We start from the raw sequence: 15,887 nt of genomic DNA on the forward strand, positions 1-15,887 counted from the left end.
ATCACATTTTTCCTTTTTAAATATAGAAGCATTTATAATGGATTTTTTTATGTAAAATAAAATGATCAATCTAATGTGTGAACTGTGGTTTCTATGGAAGTTAATGTAAAAAGAGTTTATTTTAGGTCATTTTGGAGAATTTCTATTGGTCCTTTCATGAGAAATGTTTTTGACATAGTGTAAGGGATAGCTTGTGTGTTTAAATTATATAAAAAAAATAGACAAAAATGAAGATACTTGTTTTTCACTGGACAGGACGTTATGTTGATACATAAACTGAGTGAGGAGGGAGATTGAGAGTGTGAGAACATGTGCAGTAGGTGGTACTTGCACACAGAAAGACACAAAGACAAAAAAAGTTGTCATACATAACACATCACAATTTATTACATTTTTTTTCCTTTTTAACACTGAAGCTTTTATAATGGATTTTTTAAAAATGTAAAATAAAAGAATAATTCTCCAAAACAGCAGCTTTACAGGAGAGAGATAAAACCCCCTTAACTTTTAATGGAAGTCGAAGTAAAAAGAGTTTATTTCAGGTGATTTTTAAGAATTTCTATTGGTATATTCATGAGGAAATGTTTTGACACAGTAAGGGATAGGTTGTGTGTTCAAGTTATATAAAAAAAAATGAATATACTTGTTTTTCTTGTTGGACAGTGATGTTATGTTGATAGCACTATTTTTTATACAGTACAGGCCAAAAGTTTGGACACACCTTCTCTTTTTCAATGCGTTTTCTTTATTTTCATGACTATTTACATTGTAGATTCTCACTGAAGCATCAAAACTATGAATGAACACATGTGGAGTTTTATGTACTTAACAAAAAAAGGTGAAATAACTGAAAACATGTTTTATATTATAGTTTCTTTAAAATAGCCACCCTTTGCTCTGATTACTGCTTTACACACTCTTGGTATCATTCTCTCAATGAGCTTCAAGAGGTGGCCACCTGAAGTGGTTTTCCAACAGTCTTGAAGGAAGGAGTTCCCAGAGGTGTTTATTAGCACTTGTTGGCTCTTTGACTTCTTCACTCTGTGGTCCAGCTCACCCCAAATCATCTGGATTGGGTTCAGGTCCGGTGACTGTGGAGGTTCAGCTCATTTTTTGTTAAAGTACATAAAACTCCACATGTGTTCATTCATAGTTTTGATGCTTCAGTGAGAATCTACAATGTAAATAGTCATGAAAATAAAGAAAACACATTGAAAAAGAGAAGGTGTGTCCAAACTTTTGGCCTGTACTGCAAGTGTATTTACTGTATATATGTGTGTGTCTGTGTCCTAAGCTAAAATGAAATGGGTTCAGCTGTATCCCTGGAAGAGCTGCGGCTCTGGCGGAAACCCTCTCCCCCACATTTCCCACAGAACAGCCGGTGCTGCCGATGTGAAAATTGCCTTTTTTCCAGGGAAGTCAGACGGAGGGAGGATCGAGCTCTCCACCGAGCAGCAAATGAAATAAAGGCAACAATGGGGGGAGAAGACGTGAGTAAATTCAGCACCATCAGATCACAAAGGCTTTCAATTCGGCCTCATTTATCTGCGGCCGCCGGGGTTAGAGACGAATAGGTCTCCTTCAGCTGAGGGGAGAGGATGTAGGAATTGGACTCTGATACCTCGACTCTGCTGTGGGACAGAAGGTCGAGACACCCACGCCGCTGAGCCGGAGATTAGACCTGATCACAGCCTGCAGGCCTCATTCATCCCGGCCGCGAGATTTCCTTTCACTTCATGGTCAGAAAAGAAATGATCTTATTGCGGGGATGTTCAGGCCTGCGTACCCCCTGCCGGGCTCGGGTCAGACCTAATCGAGCCCAGGAACCGGCTAATAAGGGTTTTTCAGCAGCGTCTGAATAGAAGAGCAAGGTGTGTTAGATTAAGGTTGGAGTGAAAATCCGTAGGAGGTTCCAGGAGTGGAAGATACCTGCCTTATAGTAGCAAGGACAAAGAATTGTAATGAAAATGGAAAAAAAGCACTTTTGGTGTTCGAAAGCTGAAAAAAATGAATATGCCATGGTGATAAAAGTGGCAAATTAATAAAAAACTGCAGAACATTTTGTATGTTTTTATTTTGTTCTGTTTTACTTTACGTAATTTTCACCACTATATAAGGTGTTAAAGAATGGAACATATTTACAGTACATGAGGAGTGTATGGTGCCTAGAGTGTAAACCTTAAAACAAGGGAAGAAAAAAAATCTAAAACACCAAAACTGTTACATTGCATTTCATAATTCTTAACTCTTTATATTTATGCCTGCAGCATTTAAATACACCCAGAGCATCTGCAAATACAGTTCATTATCAAACTCAACAGATCATTTGCATTCTTTTGTCAGAAACAATTGGTAGGCAATTCTGTGTTACCGTATGTCTATTAATATTTACATGCATCCCACCTCTCCTGTTGCTCACGAGATTCTCCTGCATATTGGTAGTGACCTTCTTTTTGGTTAATTAACAATTTACAACCTGAATGTTTTGCCATTGTGATCAATTGACATACAGCTCTGGAAAAAATTAAGAAATCACTTCAGTTTCTGAATCATTTTTTCTGATTTTGCTTTTTATAGGTTTATGTTTGAGAAAAATGAACATTGTTGTTTTATTCTATAAACTACGGAGAACATGTCTCCCAAATTTTAAATAAAAATATTGTAATTTAGAGCATTTATTTGCAGAAAATGAGAAATGGCTGAAATAACAAAAAGATGCAGTGCTTTTAGTCCTCAAATAATGGAAAGAAAACAAGTTCATATTTTAAAAGGTTTTAAGAGTTCAGAAATCAATATTTGGTGGAATAACCCTGGTTTTAATCACAGTTTTCATGCATCTTGGCATGTTCTCTTCTCCACCAGTCTTACACACTGCTTTTGGATAACTTTATGCCACACCTGGTGCAAATATTCAAGCAGTTCAGTTTGGTTTGATGGCTTAATTATATTCCAAAAACTCATCATTTTTTAGGTGGTCTCTTATTTGTTTCCAGAGCTGTATTAGTTCACTAGTTCTTATCATATGGGTTCAGTTTAGTTCTATTGTAGAAGACACAATAAATACATCACTGACACCTACTGGAGATATTTTAAACTGCTGTGTAGAGTAGTAGTAGTAGTAAATCTACAGATTGCTAGAAGACATACTACAAGAAAATAAGAAAAAATAACCATACAAATAGGTGCTAACATGTGGTTGCTGTGGCCTCACAAGTACAACCCTACACAACCCTACTACCTCACTGGACTCTATTGCACACTGTGTAATAGAGGTAATCACTACCTCACTGGTCTTTTTTGCACACTTTTGCACACTGCATAATTTGCACAGTCTTGTTATTTATTATTCTTTGTCTGTATTGTGTTGTATTGTCTGTCTGCACTTTTGTACTGTTGCACTATTGTTCTGTCTACACTGTGTTTATGTGCACCATGGTCCCTGGAGGAACGTTGTTTCGTTTCACTGTGTACTCTGTATATAGCTGAAATGACAATAAAAACCACTTTGACTTTGACTTACTTACTGCTGTCATTCTACATTCATACTAGATGGTTGATGTTGTTTCTAATAGGTATTGTTGTTGCTATAGTGTTGCTAGGTGGTTGCTATGATATTTTAGGTGTTTTTTGTATGCCGTCTCAGGTGGTTGTGTTATCAATGCATTATAACAGCAGTATTGAACTCAGGGGAAGGCCTGCCACATTGCATATCCACAGCTAGCGAATAATTTGGCTAGCCTTCAGCATTGCTTTCGCATGAGGAGCTATTACTAAGGCTGGCATCAGCATTCCAGATTAGCAAATGGGTTTGACTCCTGAGCAGCACCAGTGTGATACCCGAGCGGGCGGGCAGGCGGGCAGGCAGCCTGGAGGAGAACAGCTTGGCTCTACTGTGGAGCCACAAGAGGTGACACGGGCCAATTCCAGCCCATTAGCCAATGAGAGGAGAAGGAGGCTGAGCGCTCGGCGGCCCGGGGGAGGACGGATCCGACTGGGAGGAAATCTGCTCGCAGTAAACATCGCAAATGACAGCTAAACTCAGTCACTGTCAGACCTCGGCACTTAAATTATTAGTTTAGCGTTTATGGTGAAAGCCGCTGCGAGAGGCCAGGTAGGAAAAAGGGGAAACGCTGAGGTTCTATAAACACGTCTGTCACTCACTGCAGATCTGCTAATATATGCTGACAGCTGTTCTGCTTTTATGGAACAGGACTGGAGGAACAAGTTTTAAAGGACCTACAGCGAGAAAAACCTGATTTTTTCTTTCTAATTTAAAATAAAAGTGCTTAAAGTATTATATGAGCAGTTTTAACAGTTAGGAATGCACCGAATATTTGGCAACCAAAATTATTAGAACAAAACAGCAAAAAGGATAATAATTTATATATGGTGGCAGAACCACACTCCACCCCCTCCACCCCGAAACTAAAGAAGAAACCTGGCAAACAGCTGAGAAATGGCAGCTTTAAGTTCATTTTTAATGAAATAAAGTGTTCATAATCACTTATCACACTTGTTATCAGTTTACTTCAGTAGCTCTTCACAAACTGTCTGTTTTCAGTTACAGGGTTAGAATGGTAACATAAGCTAAATTAAACATGCTTCGGCATTTATTTGTTTACCAAAGGATCGACTGCCTTTCTCTACTTTTACTACTGAGGTAAATTAGAATATTAGAATTGCACTAGTGCTATAAATGTATGATTAGAATAGCACTACTGAGGTGAATTTATGACTAGAGTAGCATTCAAATAGCACTACTGTGGTAAATTTAAGACTTTAATAGCACTGCTGATGTAAATTTATGATTTGAATAGCACTATTGAGGTGAATTTATGACTAGAGTAGCATTCGAATAGCACTTCTCATGTAAATGTGAGACTTAAATAGCACTGCTGAGGTGAATTTACGACTAGAGTAGCATTCAAATCGCACTACTATGGTACATGTAAGACTTGAATAGCATTTCTAAGGAGAATTCATGACTAGCATAGCATTCATTTAGCACTCCTGTGGTAAATGAATGACTGGAATAGCACTGCTGAGGTGAATTTATGATTGAATAGCTTTCGAATTGCACTACTATGGTAAATTTAAGACTGAAATAGCAATACTGGGGTGAATTTAAGACTGAAATAGCACTGCTGAGGTGAATTTATGACTGAACAGCTTTCAAATAGCTCTACTGTGGTAAATCTGAGACTAGAATGGCACTGCTGGAGTATATTTATGACCAGAATAGCACTGCTGATGTAGATTTATGATTTGAATAGCACTACTGAGGTGTATTATGACTAGAGTAGTATTAGAATAGCAGTACTGTGGTAAATTTAAGACTGGAATAGCACTGCTGAGGTAAATTTATGACTAGAGTAGCATTCGAGCACTGCTGAGGTGAATTTATGACTAGAATGGCATTCATATTGCACTATGGTGGTAAATGCAGGACTAGAATAGCACTTCGGATGTAGATTTATGATTTGATTAGCACTACTTTGGTAAATCTATAGTTAGAATAGCACTGCTGAGGTACGTGTATGACTAAAATAGCACTGTTAAGGTAAATTCACATCTAATTTGGGTTGTACATTCTGCTGTCTCTCTGTTTCTAATGCTTGTTAAAACATCTGGTATGTGTTTTTTATAGGAAATTGGTATATGTGACTGTATGCTTGTTGTTACCAGAAATACACACATACATGCCTCATGCGCTTTAGAGCGCCGTGCCAGCCAGCTGATGTCTGGTTAAAGCAGCAGGTCTCTGTGTGTGTGTGGGTGTGTTTGTGTGGATGACCAGGTGGCAGCCCAGGTATCACAGCTGAGCGCTGACATCCCATAATAAATCCAGGGAGGCGTCCTTCCAAAGGTACGAAGCCTAATGCAGGGATAATGAACAGCAAACGGGTAAAGCAGATCTGGCGTGTTAAAGCCAGTCATGGAGAAGAGGTGAGAGAGGAGGACGTCCTGACGTGTCCTTCACTTCACGCTCTTCATCTGCTGCTTCTTCATCTGTGCTCTATAAACCCGTCTATAAACCACATCACTGTCATTATAGAACATGTTCAAAGTCATGCAACCCCCCTCCCACACACACACACACACACACACACTATTGTAGTAATAGTGAAGTCACACTACAGGCAGTTTGTTAGGAGGTGACACTAAAAGTAAAAGATGTTCAAAATAAAATATGGCTAATTAATTGTTAATAAAGTCATGTTTTCATCAGTTCTGCAGAAAAATAAAGGGCTTCATGTAACTTCCAGGAAAAAAAGTGCTTCTAGGAAATTTAACAGATTAAAAAATAATCCTAAAAACAATCTTTACAGATTCATATTCACAGTTTCCAGCTATTCAGCCACCTTAAGAGGAACCCAGTATGTTAATTCAGTAGGTTGCTACAGTATTTGGTTGCTATAGTATTGGTATGGTAAGTTTTGCTAAGTATGGTAAATTGGTTGCTGGGTGGTGGCTTTGGTGTTTCAGGTTGTTAATATAGTGTTGCAAAGTAGTTGATTGGTTGCTGCTACTATATGGTGTTGTTGGATGGTTTCTTTGGTATTGCAGGTGGTTGATGTGGTGTTGCTAAATGAAGAGTGGTTGCTTTAATGCCCCAAATGGTTGATATTGGCAAGAAATTGGCAATACAATATGTATCACAGTACAGGGGTTTTGATTTGATTATAAGAAACATATTATTATCATATATACATATTAACATATTATTATTTATTATATAATCAATGTCTGTTGCCAATCTTTACATGTAAACTATTTATTAAAATAAAAACTGTATCTTTTAAAATCCAAAATGCAACAGAATATTGTGATATAATACAACATTGATATTGTGATTAAATGGTATTGATATAGTGTAGTTAAGTGGTTGCTACGGTGTTATTACATGGTTGCTATGGTGTTGTTAAGTGGTTCCAATGTAATCCCAGGTGGATGTAAGGTGGTTGCAAGGTGGCTGCTGGGTGGATGCACAGGTGGTTGCTTATTTTGTTGGGTGGTATTGTGTCCCAAGGGATTCCTGCAAAATTTCAAGTGGTTGCTCAGAAGTTTTACATGATTGCTCAGGTGTTTCAGATGGTCACTTAGGTGTTTCTGGTGGTTACTGAAGTGTTTCAGATGTTTACTCATGGTGTTTCAAATGGTTACTCAGGTGTTTCAGATGGTTACTCAGGTGTTTCTGGTGGTTACTGAAGTGTTTCAGATGGTAACTCAGCTGTTTCACATGATTCATTAGGTGATTTATATGTTTGCTCCAGTGTTTCAAATTGTTCATCGGGTGTTTCACATGGTTACTCAGGTGTTTCAGGTGGTAACTCAGGTGTCTCAGGTGGTTGCTCAGGCATTTTTACATGGTTGCTTAGGTGTCTCAGTTTGTTACTCAGGTTTCTTAGGTGGGTGCTTAGGTGTTTCACATGGTTGCTCTGGGGTCTCAGGTAGTTACTCAGGTGTTTCAGATGGTTCCTCAGGAGTTTCAGATGGTTCCTCAGATGATTCACATGCTTATTCAGGTGTCTCAGGTGGTTGTTCAGGGTCTCTGGTGGTTTCTCAGATGTTTCAGGTGGTTACTCAGGTGTTTCACATGGTTGCTCAGGTGTTTCACATGGTTGCTCAGGTGGTTGTTTGGGGCTCTCAATTAGTTACTCAGGTGTTTCAGCTGGTTACTCAGGTGTTTCACATGGTTACTCAGGTGTTTCACATGGTTGCTCAGGTGTTTGTTTGGGGCTCTCAATTAGTTACTCAGGTGTTTCACATGGTTGCTCAGGTGTTTCACATGGTTACTCAGGTGTTTCACATGGTTGCTCAGGTGTTTCACATGGTTACTCAGGTGTTTGTTTGGGGCTCTCAATTAGTTACTCAGGTGTTTCACATGGTTGCTCAGGTGTTTCACATGGTTACTCAGGTGTTTCACATGGTTGCTCAGGTGTTTCACATGGTTACTCAGGTGTTTGTTTGGGGCTCTCAATTAGTTACTCAGGTGTTTCACATGGTTGCTCAGGTGTTTCACATGGTTGCTCAGGTGTTTCACATGGTTGCTCAGGTGTTTCACATGGTTACTCAGGTGTTTCACATGGTTGCTCAGGTGTTTCACATGGTTGCTCAGGTGTTTCACATGGTTGCTCAGGTGTTTCACATGGTTGCTCAGGTGTTTCACATGGTTGCTCAGGTGTTTCACATGGTTGCTCAGGTGTTTCACATGGTTACTCAGGTGTTTCACATGGTTGCTCAGGTGTTTCACATGGTTAATCAGGTGTTTCACATGGTTACTCAGGTGTTTCACATGGTTGTTCAGGTGGTTGTTTGGGGCTCTTAACTGGTTACTCAGGTCAGATGGTTACTCAGGTGTCTCAGGAGGTTGCTTAGGTGTTTCACATGGTTGCTCAGGTGTTTCATGTATTACCAGTGTCTTTGTATAATTTCCAGAACTTTTGCACCTCATTCATTCCTATTTAAAAAGATCTGTTGCTGTATACAAGCACTACTCATTCCTCCATTCCTATCAGTAATTCATTCTAATTATTATGTTAGGTTATGCAAGTGTGTGAACAAACACATGTAATTTAAGCAGGGGGGTGTCTAAACAGTTGCATAACTGTATATGCATAAACATAAATGACAGTCAGAAGCAGAATATTCACATTCGGCTCTGGAAAAGCTCCTGTTATCAGTGTGAACCTTCTACAGTGTAACACAGACAGTGTGGAGAAGAAGAAGCTCTTAGAGACGGAGATAGTTCTGATCCAATCAGTTTTATTGTTGGTCTGTTTCCAGCTTAATAAAGAACACATCAACGAGAAGTCATAATAACACCAAAAAGAAGACACAGTAACATCTCACAGACCAGATCCATCACACACCGGACCCTCACACGTGCTGTAACCCAGACTCTCATCAGCTGACACGGCAGAAGCCCCGGCTTTCAGACAGAAGGACTCGCAAAAGAAAAAGAGTCTTGGGTGCATTTACAGTTGCATTTTATGTGGATTTGCCTTATCCAGATATAATCCACATGTATATGGTGTTTAAAGTGATCAGGTGTGAACGGGGTCTAATTTAGATTGAAGCAAATATAAAAAAACACTGAGTAAAACTAAATGTGTGATGGGAGAGACACAAAATCGAGAAAAATGAGGGAAAGGGAAATGCTAGGCTTAAAGGGCCCATATTACGGAAAATTAAATTTTACCTTTTTAAATCAAAAATGTAAAAATCAGTAGTTCGCGAACACTGTGACTTTCTGTTACAAACCATATGGAATTTTATGTACTGAAATTAATCTACAAAAACATTTTTTTCTAATGCATCTAATTGTGATGTCATGATAGCCAACACATTTACATTTACATAATATCCACCTATTCAGTTAACAGCAGTTTGGCCCCGCCCATTTACGACTGCTTTTTCAAACGAGGCACAACACTGGGTAGCCAATCAGAAGCGAGGTTATTTACAAATCTCAGTCTTAAAGGCACAGTAACAAAAACAGCCTGTTTTGTGGTAATTATGGGGTATAAATAGACAATAGAAAATGATAATTTAAAAAAATCATGGAAAAGTGGCTGTTTTTGGTACATAAATTCACAAAAGCTTTGCAAGTGTACCTCAGGGAAACATCTAGGATATGGGCCCTTTAGGTAGTCAGAGCAACTGACAGGTTTTGGTAATTAACTAGTTTACAACTTTCACTACAGCCAAATTTAGTGAAGATTTTGATAGTATATAAGGTGGTAACCCTGTTTTTTCCTTTGAAAAGTCTGATTACTGTTTGTGAGAACAGACATTAGACCTTTTTCACTGTAGGGCTAAATGGTTCTGTTCTGGTTCTAATTGGTTCAACTTACAGTTAAATTCAAGTCTATTCACTCAGTAGCCAGTCAAATAAAAACTGATTCTGATCTCTGTGAACAGGAAAAGACCAAAATCCTTAAAACTTAGCTTGAAATTGCCATTTCAAAAGCATTTTATATCTCTCCTTGTGAATATTTTGTAGAGTTTGTCTCGATAATGCCCAAACAACTGATGTTTCAGCTTGCTTTGGCTACTGCGCTTGCGCAGATCTCCACACCATGGGGGAGTTTTTCCCCAATTAGCGACACATGGTATAACCAGCAAGTCAATTGAAGCTAATCAAACCAAGTTTGAGCCAAATGCACACTCCCATTTGTTTTTCAAACATTGGCTGGTCTTCTCACCAAAAGAAAGCCAAAATACAATAATTTATGTGGTGTATGAAGCTGTATCTGATTAGCTAGGATAATTCCTCAACACATGACAGCTTCGCATCCAGTCTGTACTAAACTGAAGCTTTAGTGAATGTTTTTAGAGGAACAGCAGAAATGATACTGGGTGGTGACTGATAGCCTGTTAGCTACATTTGTTTGTTTGCTGTGAGAACCATTTATTCTACAGTTGAAAAAGAATCTGGTGTTCCAACAGCCTTCATAAACAGCACAAACTCATGCGCACAGTCGACCACACAAGCATTACTTTGCAATTCACACTTTCATTAATGGACCAAAATATTAATTAACAAAATTTGCAACCAAATATGACATTAGTTACACTGTGCTAATCATACATTCAGCAAGATTCAAATTATGAATCAACACCGTTTTTAATTAACGCTGAAAGTGAAATGAGGAGCGCTAAACAGTGTCAACTGCCATGTGAAAAACTCTCGGTTTATTAAAACTGCTCTCTATTTTTAACACTTTAACACATTTCTAACACTCCCTACTGGTTTCTTGTGGCTCTGAGAAAGTGAAAAAAAAAACACCTGAATGCCTAAATAGCAACATTGGGCCAAACCTTGACCACATCTGGCATTTATAAGTGGACCAGATATCACTTAAAAAAAAAACATGTTCCAAAAACGCATCTGGCGCAATTCTTGGACAATCATTCCATTTTTCTTTTTTTCAATTTTATTTAACACATTTTCTTTTGAGTTTTCTACATTTTGAAATGTCAGTTACCCAAGCACCGACAGTGCCACCAACACAAGGAGGTGTATGAAAAAGCAAGGTCGGCAATCTGACTCAGAGGAAAGTGCTGAATCCCCGGCTTTAATCCATTAGCCAACAGATGCCTGTGCTGACCAACATCAGACTACTGTAGAAGTGATGTGGGGAAAAAAAAGCCCTTAGCCAATTGCGCTCTCTCTCTCTCAGACTCTGGCTGCTGATGCCCATCATTCATACAAGTTGTATAATGGCGGCCACCACTACTTGTAAATGTAAAATGCCAGATGTGACCCAGGTTTGGGCAACGTTATTAATGCTTTCAGGGACCTTGAATAATAGTTAACCCAATGTGTTACGGTGTAACAAATGTTTTTTAGACCTCAAAAAGCTTTTGTTTGGAGATATGGTGCTCTCATGTCTCATGACATTTTTATGGTTAAAAATCCTCAAATTTAATTCGCTGTGCCATAACAAGGACCGATACAACTTCAAATATAAGCAGGCATCAACAAGAGGGGGCCATTTCTTTAATTTTTGGAGTTTGGGACACATTCGTTAAAGCATTATTGCACTACAAAGAAAATATACATAACTGTAACCAAAAACATACTCTGCAAGACCTAGGAGAACATCCTGCCACTACAATGAAAATCAATACAAACGTCCTACCAAAGGGCAAATTGCCTGGGGTGGCCAGAGCCACACAAATCAGCTTCAAACACACAGGTAAATCAATTAATCAATCAATCAATCAATCAATCAATAAATCGACCATTCAGCAGAACCTGCAACCCGCAACCAAACCGCCGCTTGATAACTTTAATTACGTTAACATCAACTCTGCATGTGTTAAACTAAGTCGTATATTAGTGGCAACGTTAGAAGAGTCAGTGTTTCCCCACCAGCGAGGGGGAAATCAAGGTCGTAACTAAATCCAAGAGTAAGAGAAGGAGAGAAAGGACGAGTCAAAAACACAATTCTTGAAAGAAAAGGAACCTCTAAAAAGAGAAAAGAGTGAGGGGGGGAGAAAAAGACAAGATCTTTTCTGTCCTTGGAGGCCCTTTCGCTCTCCTCTGTGCCTCAGAGCTCGAAGCTAAGGAAGGGACGTCACGCAGGGATCTGCAGGCGGTGGTGATCCACAGATCTAGTCCCGCCCCCTGTGGCCACCCCCGTGTCTCCGGTGTCGCCGGTGCTCGTGGTGGGATCTGTGGTGTTGCCGCCGGTAGCGGTGAGACCTCCTTGCTGGGGAATAAAGCAGAGATAGAGCTCATGAGCATCATAGCAACAATTAAGGAAATATAGGCAAAAATATAGTATTGTACAAAAACATTTGTACAATTGACAAATAAATGCACCCTGGAAAAGTTTTGCTGCAAAACTTGCCATGCAGTTACTGTATGTCTCAAGCAGATATGTAAATGATTACAGGTGTGGTCAGGTTAGACACTGGGTCTTGCCAGAAGAGGGCATAAAAAAGAGAGTGTACGTCCTACACTGCCCTATAAAAAGGCTCGCAGTAGGTAGTAGGTTCGCAGTAGTAGGTTGGATAGTGTACCTCTTGGTGAGAGATCGTTAACTGCAAGCCAGGCCTCTACATTTCATTTTTGCAAGTTGACAGACTTTAAGAAGCGCCCAAAGGACCATTTGGCTTTTGTGCTTTTAAAGTGACCTTACTATAACGTCCACGGCATGGGAAAATAGCCTTGAAAAATCCGGATTTGTTCCATTTGTACAACGCTTTTCCACCCACGTGGAACCGGCACCGCTTTGTTTCACAAAACAAATTTTGAGCCGATCATCTTGTTTCCACTAACAAATGTAGGTTCCAGAACCAGGAATGTTTGTTTGCAGCGGGAACTGAAGAACACTAGGTTCTTCAGCATGAACTGCGACCATTTCTCTTCACTGACACCATGCAACGCCCTCTGGTGATGACGTATGATGTAATGTTTTGACGGTTCCACTAAAACTGGTGGAAACGTGGGCTGGTTCAATGAAAAGCACCACGGTTTTTATAAGTCTGAAGAGAACTTGTTCAGGAACCAGAGTTCTATATGAATCAAGGCATGGTTCACCCCAAGCAATCTAGCTTGCAAGGAATAGATTTGTCAGTAACCAGACTTTAAATGCCTTTATTTAATGAAAAAAACATGAAAACCCATACTGAAACCTTGTAAGACGCATTCAATCTTATCTTCTTTAACTGAACCAGCTTTTGAAAAATCTTCTCTTCTCTTGGAGAAATCATTAACACAGAGATTCACTTACTTTTTCTAGCCTGCAATCTGGATGTTGACTTAAAGGTCACCTTCCGTCGTTTTTTCTTTCATTTTAAAATGTCTAGTTGTGGTCTCTAGTATGAATGAATGACATGTGAGCCGTTTTTGTAAAAAAAAAGTGCTCAGGTGTCTCTGTATAGCTCTTTTTTAATGGACTGTTTTAGGGGTGTGTCCAAAATGACCGGATTCCAGCTTTGCTCATGAATATTCATACATGCAAACAGCATGCAAATATCTCTCCTCTGATTGGCTAGGAGCACTGCGACGCCCCTCCACCGCTCTGCCGCTCACTGCCTCCCACCTCCTAACTGATGAGCGGTGATGTTGCGTCGCTTCAGCTCCGCCTCTGGGAGTTTCTCGAGCCAAGGTGGGCTGGTCTGTGAGTTTCTGCCTACGTAGGCAGAAAGATAATTCAAAATTCACCCGTTTTTCAGAGGGGGGGGGGGGATTTCTTTGCTTAGCTCCTGCAGACAATGGGGGCTGCAAAACAGTTTAATGTGCAGGTGTACACATTCAACTCGGAGAGACCTACTGTATTCCACAAAAAACAAGAAAAATTGGATTTTCGCGGAAGGTGAGCTTTAAGGTGTTTAATCAAAAACATGGACAGTACAACTGGAACAGTACACCACAGAAAGCATTACCATCAAAGCATAGAAGCCAAGGTTTGTGGTAATGGTCATAGACTGGTGTTGACATTGAGATTTGGCACAAAAGACCATTAGTCACACCTTGTTTTGTGTTTATATAATAAAAGTCTGAGAAAAAGTTCAATCAATCCAAAGCCCTACTCACACTTGGTGCAGACAATCTTGGGCCTCTCCCAGCTTCCGTTGGGCCGGCAGCGGGCTGTGGGGATGTGTCTCTGGAAGAATCCGTCAGCACACTGGTAACGCACCACCGAGTGGATGTCGTAGTGGGACCGCCTACGACCCACCAGGTATGCGTTTTCCACAGCAGGAGGAGTTCCACACATCACTAATGCAGCAGGAATAAACAGAGAAATGGTACAATATGCGTACAACATCATATAATTTCAATATATTAGGAAACAGATACTATTACTGTTGTTCTTTTAAGTGATCTTACTAGGGCGTCTTTGTGCAAGTCCTGAATTTATAGATTGTTAAGTTTCAGTCCTGACACTGTCAGTCTGCTTGCTCTGAACTCCGAACTACACAACAAAGACTCTAATTCCCAGCATGCACTCACACCAGACTTCCCTGACTCTGCTGATCACGTGATGCTCTGATGCTCCTGCTCTCCCAGTTACTGATTGCTTGCGCCTGATCTGTTTTGTATAAATACCCCTCTGTTTTCTCTGTCCGTCGCAGATTATTGAATCTAGTTAGCTAGCTCTTCCACAATGAGTTTCCGTTGTTTATTGCTTTTGTTACCGACTTGTTTTTGTTTTTGACTATCGATTCTTTCCTTGCCCACTTTATATTTGTTTCAGTTGCCATCATATTTTTGTATTTTTGACTACTTTCTTGCCTTGCCCCTTTTCTGCTGGATTTCCTGTGTATTACCCTGTTTGCCCGACTACGCTCTGGTATGTTGATTTTATTTGCTGCCATACTATTATTGACCCTGCCTGTCCCTGACTACTCCTGTAAGCCTAGCCCCTAGGTATCTGTGTGTGTCTGTTATGTGTCTGCCTTGCATGACAATATGTTTGTACAAAATTTGTGAATTATATGGATCAGGACATACAGTAGTTCATCCTAATCCTACTTGAAAAGAGCATATTTATCTGTTATATTACCTTTATTTATTGAAACACAAAAGAAACACCACTAAAACCCAGTGAAATACACCCAATCTCATCTCCTTTAACTGAAACAGGTTTTTCAAAAAAGTCTTCTCTTCTCTTGAAGAAATCATTAACACAGTGCTTCACTTACTTTTTCTAGCCTGCAATCTGGATGTTGACTCAATCAATTGTACTCAATCAAAAACATGGACAGTACGACTGGAATAGTACATCACAGAAGCCATTACACACCATAGTGGGTGGTAATGATCGTGACTGGTGGTGTCTGGCTAGATTTGGCCATGCGAACAGATAATCAGCTCTGGCGGAAATCACTTCAATCACTATATTTAATGCAGGAGGCTTCAGAAAAAAAGGTCATGGCTGTGTTTTTAGCTTCCATGGGACCTGGCAAAAGTCATCGGACAAATAATACACACACAATACACACACACAGTCCTCAGGGACAGTGCCCCATTGTTACGTGCCAGTGGCATGAGGCCCAGGCCTGTATATCCTTCTGTCCGGCTCCAGACGTGATAACTAAAGTTTTACTGCCCCCTCACTAAAGCCCTTAACTCCCCCTCCATTCTTTATATTGGAGGCTGCAGGCTGGACTGTAAATCCAGCCCTGTTCTCAGGAACACAGGAGGTCACACAGAAAGAGAGAGAGAGAGGGAGAGAGGGAATACGCCACAAAAGAAGACATGGTGGAACTGGAGTATAAAGCTTAAAGGTGGGATTGACAGCCAGCCCCTGAGCCCCTCGAGGTCTGTTTGAATGTTGCCTCAGAGATGTGGTTAAGACTGAGGCTTCCTTGTGCTGGAGCCTCAATGAGGGAGGAGAAGAGAGTGTGTGTCTGTGTTATCCAGGCTG

The 15,887-nt window shown here is 40.0% G+C and overlaps 1 protein-coding gene across 2 annotated transcripts in view; it reads right to left on the reverse strand.

The window, feature by feature from the left end:
* Positions 1-8,746: 8,746 nt before the first annotated feature.
* ncana (neurocan a) overlaps positions 8,747-15,887 on the reverse strand; it is a 168,489-nt gene continuing 161,348 nt past the window's right edge. For both annotated transcript variants that reach the window (XM_022678851.2, XM_022678853.2), the window contains 2 exons: positions 14,054-14,236; positions 8,747-12,221 (listed from right to left, as the gene is read on the reverse strand). In XM_022678851.2, the coding sequence (XP_022534572.2) occupies positions 12,124-12,221; positions 14,054-14,236 (281 nt within the window). In that variant the 3' untranslated portion in view covers positions 8,747-12,123. The remainder of the gene's footprint in view (positions 12,222-14,053; positions 14,237-15,887) is intronic.

The sequence above is a fragment of the Astyanax mexicanus genome, chromosome 4 (genome assembly GCF_023375975.1).
Source record: "Astyanax mexicanus isolate ESR-SI-001 chromosome 4, AstMex3_surface, whole genome shotgun sequence".
Lineage (NCBI taxonomy): Eukaryota > Metazoa > Chordata > Actinopteri > Characiformes > Acestrorhamphidae > Astyanax > Astyanax mexicanus.